General features: G+C 51.7%; 1 protein-coding gene across 1 annotated transcript; it reads left to right on the top strand.

Moving 5' to 3' along the window:
* The first annotated feature begins 960 nt into the window (after nucleotides 1–960).
* GPR84 (G protein-coupled receptor 84) lies at nucleotides 961–5,504 on the top strand. Its single transcript, XM_045800766.2, is given in 4 exon segments — nucleotides 961–1,129; nucleotides 1,633–2,587; nucleotides 4,992–5,310; nucleotides 5,313–5,504. Coding segments are annotated over 3 exon segments (1,458 nt in total). The 5' UTR covers nucleotides 961–1,129; nucleotides 1,633–1,640.
* The last annotated feature ends 3,991 nt before the right edge of the window (nucleotides 5,505–9,495 follow it).

Here is a 9,495-nt window from a genome sequence, read left to right as displayed (position 1 = left end):
TTTTCTTAAATGGCCAGATGGTAACTATTTTAGGTTGTGTCAGCCAAGAGACAAAACTGAGGGAGGGTACTATGTAGGTACTTATATAACCATTTTAAAATGGAAAAAAACCTTCTTGGCTCATGGCCCATACGAAAACAGATGGGCGGGGGAGGGGGGCGCCTGGCTGGCTCAGTTGGTAGAGCATGCAACTCTTGATCTCAGGGGTCCTTAGCTGAAGCCCCATGTTGGGCATAGAGGTTACTTTAAAAAACAAAACAAAACAAAACTGATGGCGACCCCAGATTTGGTGCATAAACCGAAGTTTGCTGACCCCTACTTTAGAGAATCAATTAAACATTTATATATTTACAAATCTATGTCCCCTGCTAGACTATGTGCAAGCCCATGTGTCATACCTTCTTTATCCCCAGTGTCTAGCTTGGAGTCCAGTGCATAGTAGGCACTCAACGTGTGTTAGCTGAGTGAACAGATGAATGAATGAATGAATGAATGAATGAATGAATGAATGAATGAATGAATGGTTCAACAGTGGCCTGTGCCCCTGTGTGGAGTGAAGCCAGAATCCTGGATGCTTCTTTTCCCACCTTTCTTCATCTGGCTCCTTTTATCAGATGTGCTAGGGTATCACATGAGACCCCCCCCACCCCGATTTGAACCATCTCTGAGTCCCAGAGAGAAGAAAGGCCGTGCTCCCTCCTGACAAACTCAAGGCTTCTAGGATGTCCAGAGCTGCTCCGGAAACTTGGTTTTCTCCTTGGCCCCTAGAGAAGTGGCCCAGATATTCTGATGGTCTGTCTCCATGTCTGGACAATTCTTGGCAATGAACTTATAGGTGTCCTGCTATGCAAAGAGGGGAAGGAAACAGAGCTTGGGTCTTTAGGAAGGAGTGAAACAGCTTTGGTGTAAGTAGCAGGGGATTTTCAACAGAGAGGCCCAAATTGCACTACCCAAAGCAAGGGGAGGTAAGGGAGGAAGTGGCTGAGGTTGGGTAACTGGGGAATTTCTTATTCATTCAGTCTAGTATAAGACCATGTCTTGAAGCCTGACTGTCCACCAGAAAAGAATGCTCTTTGAGTGAGCTAGACTTCTCTCCACTGGAGTGAGAATTGAAGGCTGGGAGACTCAGGTGAGTACTTTTTGTAGTGGGTAGACTTTTACTTTTGTAGTGGGTGATAAAAATAGAAAAAACAAAACAACCTGAGGCCTGTGTGTGTAGCAGACAAAGGCAGGGGAGACTACAGTAGCACCCTGAATAGAGAGAGGGGACTCCTGGGTGTCTTAGGGGAAAGGGAAAAGATTAGAAAGTCAGAGGGTGTTAGGGTTACTGAGAATATCTGGATGGATATTGAAGAGGCCTGGAGTTTGGAGTGGACAGACACTGAGAGATATTTAGATAAGGATTTAGGGGAATTAGATAGAATCTTTGAGAGTGGGAAAGGACTAAGAGAGCCCAAGGAGAGGGTTGAGAATCTCAGGAAGGGTAGAGGATGCGGAGGCCTGGCAATGGCTCGGGAGGCTGGTGAGCTTCCAAAACAGTTCAGGTGTCCAGGGGCCCAGAGCTGTTCAGGAGATCTAAGTCCAAGGTGAGGTTCTGACTCCTTCTTCCCCTTATTCCTTCCACCTCTTTAGCCTCCATCATGCAGAACACCAGTGCCACGTTCTCCTGCTACCATTCGTCTGTACTGGGCTATCGTTATATTGCAGTTAGCTGGGGGGTAGTGGTAGCTGTGACAGGCACCGTGGGCAATGTGCTCACCTTGCTGGCCTTGGCCGTCCAGCCCAAGCTCCGTACCCACTTCAACCTGCTCATCGCCAACCTCTCGGTGGCCGATCTCCTGTACTGCACCTTTCTTCAGCCCTTCTCTGTGGACACCTACCTCCACCTGCAGTGGCGCACTGGCGCCACCTTCTGCAAGGTCTTTGGGTTCCTCCTCTTTGCATCCAATGCTGTCTCCATCCTCACCCTCTGCCTTATTGCCCTGGCACGCTACCTCCTTATTGCCCACCCTATGCTCTTTCCCCAAGTTTTCAGTGCCAAGGGGATACTGCTGGCACTGGTGGGCACCTGGGTGGTGGGTATGGCCAGCTTTGCCCCTCTTTGGCCTACGTATACCTTGGTGCCTGTAGTCTGCACCTGCAGTTTTAAACGCAGCAAAGAACAGACCTACGCCCCCATCCTCATGGGCATCTACTTTGTGCTGGGGCTCAGCAGCGTTGGCATCTTCTATTGCCTCATCTACCACCAAGTGAAGCGAGCAGCACAGGCGCTGGATCAGTACAAGCAGCCAAGTGTCCACTCCAACCACATGGCTGGGACAGAGGCTATACCGGGTCGTTTCCAGGAGCTGGACAGCAGGCTGGCATCAGAAAGGCCCAGTGAGGGGATTTCATCAGAGCCAGTCAGTTCTGTCACCACCCAGACCATGGAATGGGACTCATCAGAAGTGGGGAACCAGCACAGCAGGGAGGTAGCTAAGCAGATGGCAGAGAAAAGCCATCCAGAAGCACCAGCCAAGACCAGGCCAACTAAAAGAGCCCAGAGAACTCCGGACTCTCCATCCGAGTTTGGGAAGGTAACTCGGATGTGTTTTGCTGTGTTCCTCTGCTTCGCTCTGAGCTACATCCCCTTCTTGCTGCTCAACATCCTGGACGTCAAAGCCCAGGCTCCTCGGGTTGTCCACATGCTCGCTGCCAATCTCACCTGGCTCAATAGTTGCATCAACCCCGTGCTCTATGCAGCCATGAACCGCCAGTTCCGCCAAGCCTATGGCTCCCTCCTAAAACGAGGGTCCCAGTGTTTCCGTAGGCTCCATCAGAACTGTGTCCCCAGTCAGCAGAATCCAAGACTGACTCCTCCAGAACTAAAGTGACCAGCTGGTAGGGAGTAGACGAAAGTAAGACCTGTGGGCATTTTCACAGACAACTTTCCCCCCACCCCCAAACCAGGCTTCTCCATCCCTTGATCAATGCTTCAGCTCTAGGCTGCGCAAGGTGCATTATTATTAATAAATGAATTCTATCCTTTTAATGCTCAGGTGTGGTCTTTGGGGAATAAGAGGCCAGGACTGGTTGCAGCTGGAAACTAATAGCTGAGAGTTTGGGGGGGACCTAGGTCCAGCAGAGTTAGGAAACAGTAGGCCTAGGACAGAGACTTCAACTGAAGGGTTTCCAGGTATAAAACATGAGCTGGTTTAAGAGGATCCACCTGTCTTTTTGTTTAACTTCCCAGAAATGGCCCCTAACCCTAACTACTGCTGCCAAGATTGCCCCCCTCCGTCCCCACAAAAGGGTTTATTCAGCTCAGAAAACTTTTGTAATCCAGCTTCGACAGCCGCTCCAGTGAGTCCAGCCCCCTGGCCCTTGCCCTATCCAAAGACAATGGTCATGGAAGAGGACTCTTTGCTCTGTGGAAATGAACTGAGCTAAGCTGAAGCAATGGCAGACAGGGAGGGGTCCCAGCTACCCCAGCAGTCACACTGGTCAGAGCTAAATCAGCTGAAGTCCTGGCCCCTCACTTTCCCCAGACTTTCTCTTGTCATCCTGAGTTACGAGAGCAGAGCAGAGACTCTAGTTAAGAGACTTCAGGGGTCCAGCTGAGGGGAGACCCCATTCCCTTCCTCTAGCATGGCCAATATCCTGTCGTCCCAGCCATGCACATGTGTGAACTTAAAGAAAGTACCTGTGGCCACCAGGTGACGCTGGTTCTCTGTGTTTCCTTTTTGGTGTCCCTGTTGAGGACAAGAAGGTTATCAGAGGGACTGGGAGCCCACAGACCACCTCCCACCCAGCCAGCAACGGTGATGACCCAGAGATCTGCATCTCTCTCTTTTCCCCAAAGCTTAGGGGGAAAAGTAACAAATTAGACGTTTCTTATTCATGAGATATTTATTGTCTGTTTAGCTGGGGTTAGGGGGAACAGGGTGGGCACTGTTCAGGCACTGGAATGTGAGGCTCATGTTGACAGTAATGCTGCTCTGGCCACCTGCTGTCCCCTCCCTGCTCCTGAGCCCATGGTTTGAGGGAAACAAAGTGAAGCCCAGAGAGATTCAGACAAGGACAGAAAAAAGCAGAGGCAGGGTAGACAGATCAATGTCCTCACATTCAATACATTTCCAAGTCCCAGGAATCCTGTGTCCTAATCCAGAACATGTATTTCTGAGAGTTCTTCCACAAAAATCGCAGCAGCCTAAACTGAGTCAAGCTCAGACTACTGAGGCAGGGGTCCAGACAGGTGGGGTGAACAGCAAGACCAATAAAGAACATTAGCCAGAGAGCGTAGAGACAGGGTTCCAGTCAAGGAATAATTAGCTCTGTGAATTTGAGCAGGATCCTGGACCATGGGGGCCACAGGTTTTATCATGTGTACCAAGTTCAGAGTGGGGTGCAATCTTACCATGTGCCCAGTGCTGTCCTAAACCCTGTAAATATATTATTTCATGTAATTGTTACAAAATTTACCATGAAGTATTTATTATAATCTCATTCTTACAAATGAAAAAAATTGAAGCACAAAGAGGTTAAGCAATTTATCCAAAGTGGAAGAACTAATACGTGGTATGACCATGATTTAAGGGCAGAGTCACACTTCAGCCCACATGTCTAACCACTACAGGACAACTTCCTTTCTAAACCTAGAATCAAGTTAACAGATAATTCCTAAAGGTCCTTCCTGCTCAGCCTTCTTAGATTCTGAAAGTTGACAATTCCCTGAGGGGCTGTAAAAGGGTTCACTTTTCATATTCCTTGAAGGCAATTCAAAAGTTTTGGCACGTAGAAAGGAGCAGCAATAGAGATTGAAGTTAGACCTAAGGAGGGACTTCCCGAGTAGTGGTCTCCGGAAAAAAACGACTCACGGGACACAGGAGGAAACCCTGGAGTCTGAGACCAGAGAGGCCAGATCTTAGCAAGAAAACACCCCCTTCCCTTTCACCCTCCACGGCCCACGCACGCACAGCCGCCTCTAATTTCGATAAAAACCTAGGAAAAAGAGGCGGAAGAAAAGCCAGGTTCTCTCTCCGGCTTTCTCTCGCTTGTGGGTGTGCATGGCGCGTCTGTGTCCACGCACGAGGTCCCTCGCGGTGCGGCGCTCACGCGTGTCTCGGGGGAGCGTCTGTATTTGGGGGCCCTCGTGAGTGTGAGTCAGTGTCTCTCTTTGTCTCTTTATCTCTGTCAGTCTCCCGCGCGAGCCCGAGCGCTATCGCTGACTTTCTGACGCTATCTCTCACAGCTTCTCTTTGTCTCTCTCCATCTGTCCGTCTCTCCCGTAGGCTGCCTTCATCTCTCGTACCTCTGTTACCGTCTTTTTTCTCCTAAACTCCTCTTTCCCTCCTCCCCCCACCCCACCTCCCCTCCCCGCTCTCCCCGAGCCCCCTCCCCAGTCCCCCGCCCCCCGCCCCGGCCGTTCTCGCTCGCTCGCACGCTCTCTCTCTTTCGCTGTCTCTCACAGGCAGATTTATGGTCAGCCCAGGGCTTCTCATTGGCCAAACGCTGACAGGACTTGATTTAACGCCTCCTCTCATTGGCTGAGCTTGACAGGCCGATTTACGAGTCACTCTACCATTGGCCAAACAGCCTTGGCGCTGATTTATGGCTCAGTGGCGGCGGGGAAGGGGGGGCGCCGCTGGGGAGTGAAGATGCCCCTCCCCTCGCCACCGCTTCCTTCTCCCTCTCCCCTGCTTTCTCCTCTTTCTCTCCCTCCCCTCAAGGAACCGCACTCACTGTACCTGTTTCTCAAGCCCCCTCCTCCCTTCTTTTTCATCCCTCGGGAGGAGAATTGGGGTGGGGAGGGGCGGGGGATCCGAAACAGAGGATGGGAGCTGGCGGGGTAAACATGGGCGGGGGAGATCTGAGGGGTAGGAGTGGGGTGACAGTAGAGTAGGGAGAGAAGATTGAAGAGGGAGAGAGAATGAAGGGGAAACGGGATCAAAGGGGTGACGGGAAAAAACGAAGGCTGGGGCGAAAGGGGAGACTGAGGGACGGGAAGAAGGGGATCTGAGAAGAAAGGAGAGACCGAAAAGACAGGGCGCATTTGAAGGGGCAAATGGGCTGAAGCGGGGGAGATCCGGGAACTGGGAGACTTCTTTTCAAACCTCACTATCCAGACTGCATAAGAGACTGAAATTTCCCTTCAGACAATGGCTCTGAAGAGGAAGAGGCTTAGAGGAGCGAAGGCGCAATAGAGGTGAGAGAGGGGCAAGGAAGGAGAACTGGAAAGAAAGGACGAAGAAAAGGGGAAGAAGGATGGAGAACTACTGAAGAAGACAGAACTAAGGTTGGGGTGGGGGCGTGTAGTGAGAAAAGACGAATCCCCAGAGGAACTGCTGAGAGAAATAACGCCTACTCCTCCTCTCTAAGAAGACCCACGGGCGCCTGCATGGGGGCAAGTCCGCGCCTCCCCCCTGCGTGTTCTACTTCAAGGCTGCGGCGGGCTCCCCTCTCCCTACACCTCACTCCTCCCCCTTGCCCACCTCCCCAGTTAAATTTATGAGTTCAGGGCTGGCCTTCAGGAATTAGGAATATTTATGCTTCTTTGAGAGTGAGGTTTGGAAGGTGATAAATAAGGGGCCATGGTTGGGGGGTGCAGCTGGGGGCTCCTATTTTTAGCGTGGCCAGTTTCCCAAGGCCCCCACCCACCAGTTCCCTCTCATCCTCAGCCAGAGAAGGGAGCGCTGAGGGAGGTGGGGAATGGGTTTCAGATATCAGGAAGGGGGTTTGACTACCCTGGAGAGCCCCTCAGAGGACTGCAGATCTTTGCAGCAGAAAGGATTGAAGGCAGATGGGGGAGGAACTTTCCAAGTATCCTGGCATTCTTATAGCCCCTGGAGTGCAGTTACAGCATTTCTGCAGAAGATGGAGAGAAATGGGGAGAAGCCAGTTTCCCCTCTGCCCCCCTAAGTTCAGTTGCTGAGAAATAGGGGCGAGAAGCCAGGAAATTCAGAGGCAGGTTTCTCTGGCTGGCATGTCACCTCCCTCATTGGGAGAGGAAGATTTGAAATCCCCCACCCCCCCACAGACCTTGGGTCCCTGGGAAAGGAGGCTAGGAATGTGGGGCTCAGGGCATCTCCAAGGAGTCTCAGCCCCCAACCTGTCCACCCCCACTGCTGGCTGAGAATTAAAAACAGCCAGTAGTTCTTGATACTCCCTGCCCTGGGCCTCCAGGAAATGAGGGAGAGGATCTGTCCTGTGATCCACATGCCTTCTGCAGCCCTCAGCTCCCAGAACCATGTGTTTGTGACCCCCGCCCCAGTCAGAGGACTGGCTCTGGGCTTAGGTAGGTAGTGAACAAAGGTAGGGGTCAGTGGGATGGCGGGGGTGGGGTGTCTAAAGAGAACAGAGAGAGCTGGAGAAGAGCTGCCCCCTCCCCCACACACTGTGCCCTCCATTCACTATGGCTTTAGCAAGGATAGCCATAGTGGATGAATGCAAGCACACACACCAGACTCTGCTGCCTGGAGTGCAAGAAGGGAGGGAGAGAAGGGTCTAGACTGGCCCTTTAAGAGCCACTTAGGGTCAGAAAGCCTGGGCTTTCAGAGGGGAAGGAGCTGATGTCAGAAGACGGATGGGCAGCAAGATGGGGATTGATGCTAATGGGGGAGTTAAAGCTAAGTACCCAGACACTCAGAGGGCAGAACTGCAGATCTGTCTTCCTTATACTCACCCCCCCACACACACCAAACCAAGGCTGTAAATCTGCCTTCTCAATTGGGGGAAGGGGGAGCGAGGAAAAACGAGATGCTCTTTTCCCTTTTCCTGTTTTTTCCTTAACCTGTGCCATCCTCCACCCCAATTCCTTTGTCCTCTTCCAATCCATGACCCCTTTCCCCTAAAATTTCCAATTTTTGACTTTCCATCAGGAATTGAGGTAGTAATTTCAGCTTGTAGAAGGAAACCACAAGAAGGACTCCTTCACCAAATACTGGATGGGAATGGGTTGGTGGGATTGTGGTGAGAAGCCAGTAGGCTGGAAGCTCCCTATTGCCTCAGTTTCTCTTCCTTCCACCTTCCACCTCTTTTCACTTGGAGGTAACTCTAGCAGCCTTCTCCCAGGACAGTAAAGTAAAGGCAGGAAGTAGGATGTTGGGCGCCAGGAGCTGGAATGAGTGTGAGAGGTTCAGAGTTGGGTTTGTGGAGCCCTCTGACACACTGAGATGCTAGAGGGGCTAGTGGGCCTCCAAGGGCAGCTAGGGAAGCTGCAGGAGCTGTCCACAGAAAGATATATGGTTTGGTTTCTCGGAAACTCCTGGATCATACTGTTCCCTCTCCTTGACCAAATACCCTGCCTGCTGAGTAGAGACAATTTCGGGCCAATAGTCTATTTATTGTAACGGCAGCGTCCAGCTGCTCCTCATACCTCTTAGGAGGCAGTTGGGGATCTCAGGGACGAAGGCCTTCTCACAAGGGTTGGAGTTAATAACCCTTGGGGAGTTCCATGACTTTCTTTACTTTCAAGTAAGTCTTTCAGACCCATAATGACATTTCTCTCTCTCTACTGGCAGTCAGGGCCTATTCTGGAGAAGTCCTTCTATGTTAGAGGAAGTCCCTTTCTAGCTCATCTGTTGCAGGGCTAAACCTGAACTCCTTTCTAGTCCTGGAAACAACTGCTGCCTGATTGCTCTCTGGTTTCCAAATCCTCCACAGTATCCATAAGAGAAAGACCCTCTCTTCCCTCTTCCCAGGTTTTACTTCAGAGGCCTAAGATCACCTTGAGGCCATACTCTCTCTGTTTCCTAAGTCTTCAGGGACTAGGGAGAGAGCAAGGTTGGAGTGAGAAAAGTTGGATGTTGTGAGCCACAGCCATTGGAACCCAGGCTTCCAGCCTCCCAGCATCTGGCCAAGCACTCCCTCCCATCTCAGGGAGGTCAGCCATTGCCCTCAGCCCTGGTCTCTGGCTGCTTCTCTGTCCTGATGATAAATCCTGTCTTTGTCTCCCCCTCCAACCCAGGGCCCCAGGCGGCTGGGGGTCAGCGGCTGGGGGAGGGGTCAGCATGGAGGGTGGAGAGGGGAGAGACACAAGGAAAGTGGGAGGAGAAGATGGACAGGAGCAGCTGGTGAGCAGGCACTGGGGGTGGGCAGCGAGGGGATGGGGCCTCCTGATTCTACAGATCCTGACTGCACATTCCAGCAAGCCAGCATTCTGAGTAAGCAAGCCAGGATTCTTACGATGTGGAAGCACCTTGGGAATGACCCCTGGGAAATCAGCAATACTGAGAGATGGGGGTTGGTGTGGGGTGCCTCGGGAAGGAAGCTGCTGAAAGAAATGGGTGAATGAGAATATTGTGAGAATCAGACTTACCCCCACCAGCCCCCTACACATATGTGCTGTGCACGCACACACTCAGACAGACACACATGCATGTACACATCCAAGATTTATGGCCCGTCAGTATGAGGGAGCCCAGGAGAGCCAGCCTGCCCCTGGGCTGGCCCCTCCCCAGCTGCCTTCTCTTGCTGTGACTTTACCATCTCCATCTCTCCATTCTTTCCTGTTCCCAG

Source organism: Ursus americanus, chromosome 25 (assembly GCF_024610735.1).
Source record: "Ursus americanus isolate L20-20 chromosome 25, mUrsAme1.1.p, whole genome shotgun sequence".
Classification (NCBI taxonomy): Eukaryota; Metazoa; Chordata; class Mammalia; order Carnivora; family Ursidae; genus Ursus; species Ursus americanus.
This window is presented reverse-complemented; position numbering and strand designations above follow the sequence as displayed.